Source organism: Apium graveolens, chromosome 3, assembly GCF_009905375.1.
Source record: "Apium graveolens cultivar Ventura chromosome 3, ASM990537v1, whole genome shotgun sequence".
NCBI classification, from domain to species: domain Eukaryota; kingdom Viridiplantae; phylum Streptophyta; class Magnoliopsida; order Apiales; family Apiaceae; genus Apium; species Apium graveolens.
This window is the reverse complement of record NC_133649.1, coordinates 27157424-27171571: the sequence shown is the minus strand read 5'-3', so window position 1 is coordinate 27171571 and position 14148 is coordinate 27157424. Positions and strand designations below refer to the sequence as shown.

The window sequence follows — 14148 nt, the reverse complement described above, 5'->3', positions numbered from 1 at the left end:
TTCCCGCTTCTATGTTACGGTATCATTACTCCTATTCATTTGCTTCATAAAAAGTCAAAACAGTCATCAGTATTAGCTTTTAGCCTGCTAAACCCCTTATACTTGTGGTCATGAAACAGGAATTTCAGAATGACAAACAAAGAAGGAAGAGACTGAACCTCCTCAAATACGAAACTGTATGATATGGCCTGAACTGTATCACATCTTTACTTGTATCTTTCATTTGTTATTCATTTCTAAAATTTTCTCGCCAGTTAAGATATTAAAGAAATAGTCTAGTTCTTAGTTGACTTGATTTAGTAACTAGTAAGATTGAAATTGTGATATAAAAATGATCTGTCTTGAGACAACTGTTGAATGATTTTGCAATGGCAGATGGTTTCTTTTTATTCAACTAGTGAACAGAACAAGATATGTTACTAGTAGTGTCTAGCAGTAGGTATAGTTAATCTAGCAGGCTTATTTGTTCTCCTGGAGCATAAGTTGATTAAGGTGCAGTCTGGATTGCGACTGAAGAGCTATGAGCACCCGTGGGGATACATTTCTATAGAATTCCTGATATTTCACTTTTGGAGAATGTACATAACAAATTATTCTTGTTAATAATGTATATAGATTTAGTGTGACTAGCTCTTTTGCATCCTGCAGTTCGTATTCTTCTCCCACTCAGCTAACAATATTCATAATTGTGTCCCCTGAATTTTAAGTTCAGTTCCCCCATAAAGTATAACATTTATTTATTTTATGCGTAGAAAATATCCGTGAAAGAAAAATATAAGTTGTTATATTATAGTGTTAAGGGAGTTCTTATTTCTTAGGCAAAATAATATGTATCGCTTTTACTTCATAAGTTCAGTGTACAAGTGAAGGTATGACGTAGCAATGTAGCTTAAGAAGTCTATGTACTGATTTATTAGCAACACTAATGATGATGTGTTGAACAGGTGTTTTCAAATGATGTACTGATGGGAGAACATTATGCCAGTAGTACTGTACGTTTCTGTAGTAGTGTCTGTAACCTTAAATGTTGAAATATGGACATTTATTTTAAGGGTTTTTGAAACTATTTTTAGGTAATCAGCTAGCTACAAAGCAGCTGAACTATTTACGAAAAAAGAAGCATAATTATGGATTACTTTACAAATCTATGTGCCCTGGTTTACAAATTGCCTTCTGTATATGTTTGTGGCCTCCTTTTATTTGGAAATTTTGAGAACCTAGCATGTAGTTTGTCAATCTTATTTTAAGTGAATTTTATGTGTACTTCGACTTTCTCTACAGATTGTCGGGATAGATGATTTGAAAAAGGAGGTTGACAAAAGAGGAAAAGATGAAGCTGTTACAAGCAGGACCTCCCAATCTTCACCAAGAGAAACTGCGAGTAAAGGTGGTATCTTTACAAAGCAGGACATTGACAGTCTCTTCATGGAAGTGAGCCAGGTGACACTATGGGCATTTGTTTATTTTCTATTACGTCTTAGTTTGATTTCACTTTATATTAAGAGATCCAGTTCTTTGTTTTTCTTATAATGCAAGAAGGAAAAGAATATTAACTTAAGAGTGGTTGTCGATTTATTTTGAAGATTGTTTTCTCCAGATTGGGAGATTGCCTATTACATGCTGTAATGATATTGCAAGGACAACATAGCTCTTGCGGAAAACGTGAAGAGAACCTAAAAAGGCCAAGTGAGCTCTGAGTAGCCAACATCAAATCCTTGTAGACTCTATATTTTCTTTAATTTTTAGTAGAAATCTTAGACTCATGAAGGCAGTGATATCAATATGCTTTTAGCTTTTGTATAACTATGTTGTTGTGATTTTCGATCATGGATTAACTTTAGAACTTTTGTTTAGATTTGCAAAGCTAATTTCATTTGATTACTTGTTATATTTTGTGTAAGACAACGCTTTTAAGAACCAAGCTTCATTAAAATATCATGTCTTTAATACTAAAACAATGCTTTCGAACACAAAACTTTGGTGCAAAATTAACTCTCACAACACTAGTAAACCATTGTCTATATAATATTAAGATATTGTATCAAAGGTATTCATGCAATACGTTTGGACAAATAAACAGTTGTATGTATCTGATCATGCCATACATTAAAATCCAAAACTGTTGTGTGTAGAAATTTATTACAAGAGTTCTACGAGCTCAATTTCATTTTTGTTGTCTATCTGAATACACAACAATGTTTATACAACAATAAGTGTTGTAGGATTGGCTTTAATGTTATACCTTACACAACGGTTTTCTGAGTTTCTGAGAACCCTTGAGTAATGTCGCTTGTTACGACGAAAACAAGCAAAAAACGTTGTCTTTTCTGGATGTAATACAACGGGCTTAATCCATAATCATTGTCTGTATAATCTCAGACAATGTTTTTTAGCCGTTGTCTGATCTAACTAACAGACGGCGGCTCAATAGTCAACGGGAAAATAGGGTATCAGACAACGGACATAAACCGTTGTTGAAGCTTGTTTTCCTTGTAGTGGATATTTATGTATTATGTCTCAGTTCATGTCTCTTTACTTTTCATCTTTTTGTTACTATTTGCTAGATGTTTAAGAAATTTTAAAACCCGATTCAATCCAGAAAAAAAATGAAAAGTCTGATTTAAACATAGTCTCACTCGGTTTGATACGGACACGGGCCTTAAACGAGTCTCTTTTTTATTCTAAATTTGGATCAATCCAAAATTCAAAAAATTCAGATAAAATCCTAGACTTAAAAAGTCTAAATAAAAGTTCTATTCGATCCTTAGAAGCCCAGATTTTTTAAAACGGCTGAAAATATGATTTTCTTTCTATATAAATTCTAGAAATGTACAAAAATTTTAATAAATTTTTAAAAAGCATATTAAATTATACTATTAGAATCAAGACAAGTTATAATTCATTGGTTTTTGATTTAATACAATAAATAACATTTATGAAGATTAATAACTGAGAAGTCTAAATGTAATATAAAGGAATATTATTTATTTCGGTATCTAAATTATTCTAATTCAAGATATTATTTGTTTCTTTTTGTAAACAAGCCACGGTTTAAAGCACGGACACGAACTAATATTGATATATAAATAAATGGGTTAAACATAAACCGGATGACTAATTGCATCCAAATATCTCATTCATTGCAAATTTGACTCAAACGGGTCATTAATTAACTTAATTTGAACATTTCGATACAGTCAAAAATTAAAATTATACAAAATTGAAAAATGGTAACATAGGATGGTAGAGCTCGTTTTGGAATTCAATACGATTACTAAAATTTTCTATTTGGCTCACAGAATAATGATGATATCTGACATTGATTGTCCGAACTTGTGTTATTTTCAAAACTTAGAAGATTAAAAACGAGATTTAATCATGATTTTGTGAGTCAAAAAACAAGTTTTAATAATTATATTGAAGTCCAGAATGACCCCTACCATCATGTGTTAAGATTTTTGGATTTTGACTAGTTTTAGTTTTCGACTTTAACGGAATGACCAAATTAAGTTAATTGATGATCATTTTGAGTCAAAATTGCAATGAGTAATTTACTTGAATTTTTTGGACGCAGTTAGTCACCTACCTACATGATATTTAACCCACAAATGAATAAATAAATATTTTGATTAAAAGTATGGTTCTTGCCGGCTGGCATGCAAACCTAAAATGGGCCTCTTATTCTCGAGGAAACTTGACCCGATTTTTTAAAAAAAATCGACTTTATTTGTTTTATAAACTATGAATTTTTTGAAGAGCGAATTAAACCCAATCTACTAGATCTTTGGAAAATATTATTTTCAGAGCAAAATTTTTATTTTCAGAGCAAAAAAAGACTGAAATGACAAAATTGCCCCTCCTGCATTGACAATAAAAGCCCTGAAAAATATGAATATAAGGATAATTTGGTCTTTTTGCACATAAAAAAAGAGCTCTGAAAATAACATTTTCCTAAATCTTTTTTGCATGTTTGCTTGTCCATGCCGCATAACTAAATACTGGTCAATATCAAATACAATTAAATAATTGATCTTAGATGGGGAATGAAACTATTTTATCTCAAATAATGTGTTTTATAGGCCGGGGTTAAAATATGATTAAAGATTAAAAAAAAACCGTTAGTTGGTAAAATGACCATAACAAACTAAAATTAAATTAATAGATTAATTAAGTGTAGTGAACTATTTTTGCAAATTAGTTATTTGCTGTTATTTTTGAACGAAAATTGGAGAGTAAAAATGTAATTACCTCTTAAAATATATTTAACAAAAAAGCAAATCTATTATTAAAAAATATTAAAATTAAACAATCCATATTTTTAATTTTGAAGAAGAATGTTAATTAATATTAGTATCAATCATTCCGTAAACTGAAACTAAGTCTTAGATTAATTCAAGACATTTTTTAGTAATTCTTTTTTGAAAAAATATATACTTTTCTTTAACTAAATTAATATTAAAAATTTAAATAACTCTAAAAGATAATGCATAATATGTTTTAGAAACCACTTAAGCTATGTTTGGTTTAATAATATTGGGTATGAGATATGGGGTTGAAATAGATAAAAATAGATTAAATCACGGGGATATGCCCGGTTATATTTTAATTCTTCTATAAAAATATAATTTGAAATAGTTTAATTTCAATATGTGTTATATTTATATCATGTTATGATACTGAGATATAAAATAAAAATAAAAATATAAACACCTAAAAAGAGTATGACAAATTATAAGATTTTTTAATTAATTATATAAGTATATAATAAATTGATGAATATTTAAATTAGTGAAAAAGAGAATTAGTGGAGACTTTAAAAATGAGAAGGGAGAAATGAGAAATGAGAAATGAGGAAAAGAGAGAATAAATGGAGGTTATAAATGAAAGATAGACATTCAAAATATAATTAATTAGGGAAAAATGTTAATGGAAGATGAGACACACGTAGGATTTGATGATTTCAGCTATTTAATGAGAATTTGACATATAAGCAACGATGACATCAGCTGTACTATCTTTTAGTATAATGTAGACTCGTTTCATATCATGTGTTTTGTTGAAATTTTTTTATTTTAAAATCCATTTTTCAAATTCATGAGATATAGGGTTTTGAAAACCATCATATGAGCTATCAAACCCTTGATATCATTTATCACAAGGGCTGAGACTTATTACACGTATTTTATTATATTTTTCATTTTTTTTCTCTCGCTCTGCTAATGTCGACTGCGATACACTATTCAAACACGCCGACAAGCACTACATGAATTTCATGATTCCAACAGAGCCATATTTTATCATTTGCCTCTTGGTTTGCCAATGAAAAGTTAAAACTAATTCTGTTGGGGAAGATCTTTCAGAACTAAAGCTTTCACTCTTTATTAGAGCCAGGTGCTCTTATTTTACGACGGGAGGGACGATTGCTTTCATTACTGACCAGAAAGACACCAAATTCTCCTTTAGGTGCTTCAACATCATCTCTTTCGGTTCTTCGGCCATCCAGAGGTGTATATTCCCATTCTGCCTGGATCGAGTATCAGAAGTCATATCGTTTCTACTTTTTCGAGAAAACCGGTCTTCGGGTAATGTCAAATGCACTGTGTTAACAAGTAGGGTTCATAGCTCTTGGTTGGATGATTGACACGAAGGGAGAATAAGCTATCGACCAGTGTCTTCTAGAAAGAGTCTAAATAACATCGCCAAAAAAAAGTCAATCAACGAAACCGGTAAGAAATAGAATTGACAAAATTCACCAGTGAAAAAATAAAAATATTGTAGGAAATATAAAGGAGAAAGAGCAATGAATCCCCTTTGATTTCTCTATTTATAGAGTAAGCGCGCAGTCAGTGTAGCATCTATTGTTCCCGTTCCTGTTGCTGGAGTGTTACAGGACGTTGACATTGGCCAATGAGGAGATTCGGCGGCAAAGAGCTGCTCGAAAAGGGTCATGGTTGGCCCAGTACATCCTCTTGTGCCTCGCCCCTCTCTCTAAAGGGTCTTGGTGCCGAAGAAGGTCAGTTGTTGAATCTCGTGCAAGTTAGGTTGTGGTTGTATTGGCTGCAAGCGGAACGTAGGCGCTTTAGGTGTGTATTGACCATGCTGCTTTAACCAGTCCCGCAAGTCAGGAAAACTCTGGCTTAGCCAATTCACTCCAAAACTATAGAAAGTTGGACATTCGATCACAAAATCCATTGACAGCTGCCCAATACGTGTTTATCAACCACCCGTGCATGCGGGGGCGCCGGTTATGAGAACAGTCATAGCAGATTCTATATAAGAGTACCTTCTGTCCCATTTGGCTCAATATCAATAGCCGGAGATTAAATAGCGAGGGTTACGTATACGGTAAACATGAGCAAGAAAGGGGCTGCCATTAATTAGCTGCAAGGGATGAGAGAGGCCTTTTCCGGGTAAGGGATGAATGAGGCCTTACGAGGGCTCTTTCCCACTTAATTGATTAGATTCATTCCTTGAGCACACCAACTTCCTGAAAAAATGCCTACGGTTAAAAACCACCGACATGTCAAGATCCAAATTCGAATTGGTTACTGGTCCTGGTCAGAGGCCACTGTGTTCCCGGCGGTCCAACAAAGAGGCTTGCTAATCGAGCAGGTGTGCTGCCGAAGGCGAAGCACAATGGTTACGGCTAATACAGCTAATCTAGATAGCAGTTTCGGGTAGCAGGCAGTTTTTAAATCTTGGGGAACGGAAAGCGTTGCCACCACTTTCTAGCACTGAGGGCTCCTTCTGTAGAACTTAAGCAGTTACCCGCACACCTTCAATATGCCTTCCTGGGACCATAAAAGACTTACCCGGTAATAGTATCGTCAGCTTTCACTCACTTAATCTAAGACAGCGCTGATAGCTTGTAATTAACAGCCCCTTATGATACAGCAGCCTTTGAACTGTATTTAAGTAGTTATAGTTAAAGTTTGGAATCCTTGCAACTATGATAGAAAGCCGTTTGCTTGTTGCCAAACCCTTCGCCTTTTTTATCAAAGTAGGTCGCGAATGTTCTATTTTAGTCGGTCAGGGGAAACTACCGCTTCTACGACAGTTCCGCCTCCTCGTCTTGCTTCCGGCAAAGCTTCTACTTTGCTTGCTTCTCCCTGGCTATGTCTCACTACAAGGATAGTACAGGCGCCTTTCTTTTTAACTATAGTGTGCTTCTTTTTTTTCAGGTTAAATTTTGATATTGATGAATAAAAAATGTGAATGCATATTTTAGTTTCTTAGATCCTATGTTAAAATATTTATAATCACATATTTTAATAAGAAAAATAAGCAAAAACACTAACTTTTTTAAAAAAAAAATTGTGATTTTATTATCTTTTAAAACTTTTTGCAAAAATAGGGAATCAATTAAAATCAAGCAGACACGCAATTAGTTGAATTGTGTTTTTTATATTGCATTTGAGATTACATGAGGTTGCATAAATTCGTCTAAAGTTGCATCTAGTTACATCAAGTTGCATAAAACCGTATATTCGCAAAAAAAATTGAAAATAGTATTTTTGCAAATAAAAAAGTAATTTTGCAAATTTTTGTAAAAATATTTTTAGCCTAAGGTATTTTTCAAAAAAACTCTAGTAATATTTATGATTAAATTAAGTGATAGTGTATAATTTTAGTTTTTAATATTAAAATAATTAATTAACAAAAATATAATAAAGTGTCTTTTGATTCTTGATTCCAAATAACTTATCAACCAAACACCACTTAAGGGTATCATTCTCATCCTATTTTTGAACCAAACTGGTGATATCCGGTATCAAGATCCAAACTCATACCAGCTTATACCGATTTTTGATTCCAACCTGATACCACCTAGTTGGCCAAACGATCCCTTAGGGGTTGTTTGGTTCACAAGACAGTATGAATTTGGAATAAGAAATTGGGTTAAAATGGTATGTGGTTGAGCAATCATTCATGATATTATGTGTTTGGTTCGGTGCTGAAATGAATCTGTTTAATTTAAATATTTTTAATTCATTGATTTAATCAAACTTTTATATAGTACATATGTCGAATTTAAGTTAATATACAACTTACAAACTAAAAAATTAAATAAATAAAAGTGATTAAAAATTTAAAATTTTCATTAATTTATAATTTTTTAAACAAGTAAAATATTACTAATTAGTATTAAATAAAAATAAGCATTACTTATTTAAGATTAAACAACATGATATTTAAGATATGTGTTTTAAATTTGCATTTAACTTTATAAATAAAAATAAAATAATGAAATTTAATTTCATACCTCGTACATCTCAAACTCACCTTGAGGTATCAAATCTGGATTCCAAATATGTTTAAGAAATTGATATCAAAATTTAAAAACAGTCAACCAAGCAACAAGTATGGGTTATCAAATCTGGATTCCAAATATGTTTAAGAAATTGATATCAAATTTTAAAAACAGTCAACCAAGCAACAAGTATGGGTTTGAAAGAACAAACTCATACATAATACTAGAATAAGTTGAACCAAATGACCCTTAAGATGTTACATTTCAAAAAGAAATCATTCAATAATTTTTTAAGTTAAAAAGTTTGTACTTAAAATCTAAAGGTTCTCTATTAGATATGGAACATATTCATGATATAATTACATTAATAACTTCTTTTAAAGTCAAAACTTTTTAGTAAATTTAAAGGTTATCTCTTACAGAGAGTACAAGATATTCATTATATCTAATTAATTAGGATCTTGTCTTTTTAAAAAATTTATTAGGGTCGAAGATGGTTAAATTTAAATCTCTCAACAAATAAATGTCTTGTACACTGCAGGACAAAAACATACAGTTCATCAGCGAGTAGCTCTCATTTTCTGGCCTTTGCATTCGCCTGATCAACATAAATTTTCTAGATATCTCGACCAAATAAATCTCGTATACATAAAATTCCTGAATTCAGACAACGTGCAAGAATGGTGACACCGGCTAAACAATCCCTGGATGGAGAAGGAAGCAGCGCTCTTCGATTTTCGACTAATGTTCAGGTGAATTCTTCAATGTAACTACTATTTTTTTGTAAAAATAAGAAGTCACTATAATGTAGAAATGTTTCTGTGATGTATACCAACAGTAAAATATTTTGAAATGATTTAAATAGCGCCTAAACTAAAGGAATGTTGTGGCACAGGAGGAACTGGGACAAAACAACTCAGGAGGAGGGCAAGATGACTGGGATCAAGGTGTTGTGTCAGCGGCGGCTGCAGAGAAAGCTCTGGGAAAGAGGAAGCTCGAAGACATTATCGACGAGCAGATAACTGATGAGCAGCAGCAAGCGTAAGCTTTTTGTTTGTTTCCACAACAAATTATTGTTTTTTTCTTTGTTTTTAACTCAAATTACTTTGTTGGAGCGTACAGTGCACACATTGAGGCGAATCAAGGAGAGGAAATTGCAAGATCAGAGTTGCAGGATTCTCGTCAACACGTAGCAAAACTAACCTCTTTTGTGTTCGTAATTTATTAATGTCTCTGTTAAGTAATCAATCGCTCTAAAACCTTAAGATTGTAGAGAAAAACCCGAATATGATCTTATACTCTTTAACACTCCAATTAATTATACGATACTTTTCGCTACGATCGATAATAACAAATAAAACCAATACCAATAACAAATATTTAAATAGAACAAATGGGGTGAAAGGACTCGAACATAAGACCCTCCCTAGACCGCGCTCTTATACCATGTTAAGTAAACTAAACAGATTCACATAATTGACTAACCGAAACAAGATTTAACTTGAGATCCTGTATATAATAAACATCAAAAAAAATACACCGTTGGAGTAACTACGGAACCAACACCTTGTAAGGCGTAGGAGTATCGTTGATTCCCTCTTAATTAGTTACATATTGTTTACATTCAATATGGTTCTTTTTCTTTGCTTGACTTTCTTCTTTTTGTTCGTGACATTTGTAATTTGAAAAAAAAAAAGAGATGTATGCTACAGCCTGAAAAGCACGAGGCACAGATTGATAAGGCTCCAACAAGTTACAATATGGTAAGTCCTCTCTGATCTGCTAATCTTGAAAATGAAAGTACTAGTGGCACTAATTCAGGAGACAGTCATAACTTACTCAATGCAATGACGGCCAACAAATTTCAGGAAGCAATAGTTGAGCTTGTACGGTTGGCGACAGAAGAGCTGAGAGTGATGGCTGTGGTCACTGAACCGCTGTGGAGGCATTGCGGTGCTGATGATGGAAGCAGAATTCTTGATAAAGTGGCATATAGTAGAATGTTTCCAAATCTGGTTGGCCCCAGACAAGTAGGCTTCACATCTGAAGTTTCTCGTGAAACTGCCAGGATTGAATTGAGTCCCAAGAACCTCGTCAGTTATTTTATGGACGTGGTCAGTATTATTTAAATTCTTTTGTATTTGTTTTGCATTGTCAATCTAGAACTGATGAATTTGCTTTCTAACTTGTCATCTTTTTTGTTAACTAGAGTAACTGGTATGTGATGTTTTATGAAATTGTCCCAAAGGCTAGGACAGTTGATGTCCTGATGAATCCAGAAGGAGCAACAGACTATGATGGAACCCTACAAGTGGTAATTAGATTTTTTTATTTATAAATCTTCCCCTTAAGTCTAGTTAACAAAAACATTATATTCAGTACATGTTAATAGTTTTTGAAATATAATTAATCTATCATGTATGCTTGCATGCAAATCTAATTCAGATGGCTGCTACATATCAACTCTCTACACCACTTGTCCCAAACCGTGAGACCTATTTTGCTAGATATTGTAAGCGATATTCTGAGAATGACTGGATAGTGGTTGACGTTTCATTAGACGGTGTACACCCAGTCCCAGTAACCGGGTGCAAGAAAAGGCCATCAGGTTGCCTTATTCATGAATTACCTGATGGATTCTCACAGGTGAACTAAATGCATACAATGTTGATCATATATATTATGTATTTCATTGTATGAGCTTGATTGATATTTCTTGGATTACCTAATTATGGTTTACTCATGTAATGTTTTTCAAGATTACATGGGTTGAGCATGTAGATGCGGACTGCAGGGCTATCAGAGCTATGTATCAACCTCTGCTAGATTCTAGTATAGGATTTGGAGCCAAACGATGGATCTCTACCCTAGAAAGAAGGTGTCGACAGATGGGAAATGACATCTCGCTAAAGGCCCCTCTTGGGGAATACAATCAACTAGGTACGTAAATGAAACTTGCATTAGTGGAATTTCACTTAAAAATTCCTGCTGCTCCATGATAAAATTGAATCTCCTATATGCATTTATGTTTTTCACACAGTGATGTCAAGTGATGAAAGAGCTCAGACAGTTCTATTGAAGCTTGCTGCAAAAATGGTGTTAAACTTCAACTCAGGAATTAGTGGTTTAACCGGGAACTGGAAAGAACTATCGGGACATTCTACTGACGACAATATTAGGGTCATGACAAGAATGAATATGAGAGATCATAGCCTACCTAGGGGTACTCTGATATCTGCTGCTTCATCAATTTGGCTTCCAGTGCCACCGAAGTCTGTGTTTGATTTTCTCCGCAATCACAACTCAGGAAGCGAGGTATCTTTACCTGAAATTAAATGCATTACCACTTTTAACTGCAATTAGAAAGAACTTTTCATTATTCGGTCTTCTTAAATTATCATCTATAGGTAAATTATGTTATCTTCATTAGGTTCAAGGCATTATATCAGTGCACATATAGAGACTTCAGACGAATTTATGATTGTAACTAGACTTCATTATCTAAACTGTCTATATAAGTACAACAACTTTCCTTACATTGTTATGCCAAATTGAAGCAAATTTACATGCATCTATATAGTTAGATTCCAAATTAGCTGTTATTCCATGTTGTACGCTGACAACTAATCATTAGACCTTAATATTCCACGTACAGCCGCTGATTCCATACCCCGGTAGGGAATGGGAGGTCCTCTCCGGTGAAACTGCTGTTGAACAAGTGTGTCACATTACCAAAGGCCATGAAGCTAGCTATTCTGTTTCAATACACAAGGTTCTGGTAAGTGCATATGTAGAAAGTTTTCATTTCATTATCAGTAGAAGTAAAAAGGAAATAATGATTTTCTTATTTATAACGATCACAAATTCGTTGTAGGCTGAGAACTCAAGCCAAGAGAACATACTATTACTGCAAGAGAGTTGCAGTGATCCAGTGGCTTCATACATTGTCTTTTCCCGCCTAAGAACTGAGGATATGCATCTGATACTGAATGGAATAAGTTCCCAATATCGACCCCTTCTTCCATCGGGATTTGCAGTGCATCCTGATGGACCTGCTACTGGAACAGAAGGATCCGGAGGATCGTTATTGACCGTTTCGTTTCAGCTATTGGTCGATGATTCTCCGACATTCGTACCGCCCGCTGAAATGCATTCCCAAGCAGCAGACCTCATCAACCTCACGACGGAGAGGATTAAAGTAGCAGTGGAGGAATTCTTATCTCAGGCAGCACTGCTTGCTTCCATGAATGAGGCCTAATAGAAATGAGGTTGCTATTTCATCATTTGTGTAATCATTAAACATGACAAGTTATTGACAAAGTGCCTTGCTGGATCAAACTAGGTGAAGTGCCACCTTCCTACTGGTCTCGTGATGGTTTAACCATGATTTCTCAGCTCATTGGAAAGCCTATTAAGTTTGATGAAATTACTGCACGTTTTGAATCTTTGAAATTTGCTCGAGTCCAATTTGAACTTGAATATTCTGCACCTAGACCTTCATGTGTATGGGTACCTATTATTGTTGGATTATATATTAATCTAAACATATTATTTTATTAATTGTATTTTGCATTAGAATAAGTCAGCTACACCTGTACGTAGTTGCATAAGAATAGGTCTCTGGTAGTTGAGTTTGGGTAGGAGAGTCGTGTGGCACTAACGGGAGTATGCTCCTGGTTTTTAGCTGTGACACTTAGCTTGATAGTTTAAATATCACTGTGTAATTTCTTTTCAAATTAAGAGAGTAATCCACCAGCCTTTGAGTTGAGTATCCAAGTTAGCTAATTACTTGTGTCATTTGCATATTCATTTTATCTAATATCTGGTATCAGAGCTTCAGTAAGTAACCCTGGTGAATGCCCAAGTATATGCCAAAATTAGTAACCATGGAACCCAGCAAACAAAAGAAAACACAGTTGGCCTAACCTACCCAATGCTCACAAAAACCAATTACACAACATGGGCACTAAAGATGAGAGTTTTCATGCAAGCGCATGGCGTGTGGGGAGCAATCGAGCAGAAGGATCCAAATGCAGCAGTAGAGGAGAGAATAGACAAGATCGCAATTGCAGCAATTTATCAAGCAATTCCCGAGGAGACATTGTTATCTGTTGCAGAGAAGAAAACGGCGAGAGAAGCTTGGGATGCCATAAAAACCATGTGCTTAGGAGCTGATAAGGTGAAGAAGGCAAAAGCTCAAACTCTTAAAGTTGAGTTTGAGTCAATGACCATGAAGGAGACAGAGCAACTTGATGACTTTTGTGCGAGATTAAATGGTGTGGTGACGAACATTCGAGCACTAGGCGAAGTAATTGAAGAAACATACGTGGTCAAGAAATTACTGAGAGCAGTACCAACAAAGTTCCTGCAAATTGTTTCAGCAATTGAACAGTTTGGAAATCTGGATACTATGTCTGTGGAAGAAATCGTGGGCTCACTCAAGGCTCACGAGGAGAGGTTAAAGGGACAGACAGAGACCAATGGAGGGCAACAACTGTTACTTACTGAAGAGGAGTGGGCAAAGCGAGAAGCCAGTGAAGGACAGTTGCTGTTGTCACGAGAGGAATGGCTGAAAAAGGCAAACAAAGGAGTGGCTCGAACCAGTAATGAGAATCGTGGTAGAGATTATGGACGTGGACCACGTGACAGAAACAAATTGAGGTGTTACAACTGTCATGCCTTCGGACACTATGCAGTAGAGTGCAGAAAACCAAAGAGAAATAGAGAACAAAATTCTGAGGTGAACCTGACCCAGACAACAGATGATGAGCCTGCACTTCTTGTACTGGAGTGTGGAAGCGAAGAAAAGGGTACGGTTCTGTTGAATGAAAGTGGAGTGAACCCAAAGATGGAGTCGAATATTGGCAGTCAAACTGGAGAATCAAATGTTTGGTACT

General features: G+C 34.5%; 1 protein-coding gene across 1 annotated transcript; it reads left to right on the top strand.

Annotated features, from left to right (window-relative positions):
* Positions 1 to 10098: 10098 nt before the first annotated feature.
* On the top strand, positions 10099 to 12509 carry LOC141714022 (homeobox-leucine zipper protein HDG2-like). The gene is made up of 7 exons (XM_074517570.1): positions 10099 to 10365; positions 10461 to 10565; positions 10697 to 10897; positions 11011 to 11191; positions 11292 to 11566; positions 11907 to 12029; positions 12126 to 12509. Exons 1-7 carry the CDS (start codon positions 10099 to 10101, stop codon positions 12507 to 12509), a joined length of 1536 nt encoding a protein of 511 aa, XP_074373671.1.
* The last annotated feature ends 1639 nt before the right edge of the window (positions 12510 to 14148 follow it).

What these genes read in the sequence shown, in the direction of transcription:
- LOC141714022 (XM_074517570.1), top strand. Translation starts at nt 10,099, where the DNA reads ATGACGGCCAACAAATTTCAGGAAGCAATAGTTGAGCTTGTACGGTTG. An exon ending in TCAGTTATTTTATGGACGTG is followed by an intron (nt 10,366 to 10,460) that starts GTCAGTATTATT and finishes TTTGTTAACTAG; the next exon opens with AGTAACTGGTATGTGATGTT. An exon ending in TACCTGATGGATTCTCACAG is followed by an intron (nt 10,898 to 11,010) that starts GTGAACTAAATG and finishes ATGTTTTTCAAG; the next exon opens with ATTACATGGGTTGAGCATGT.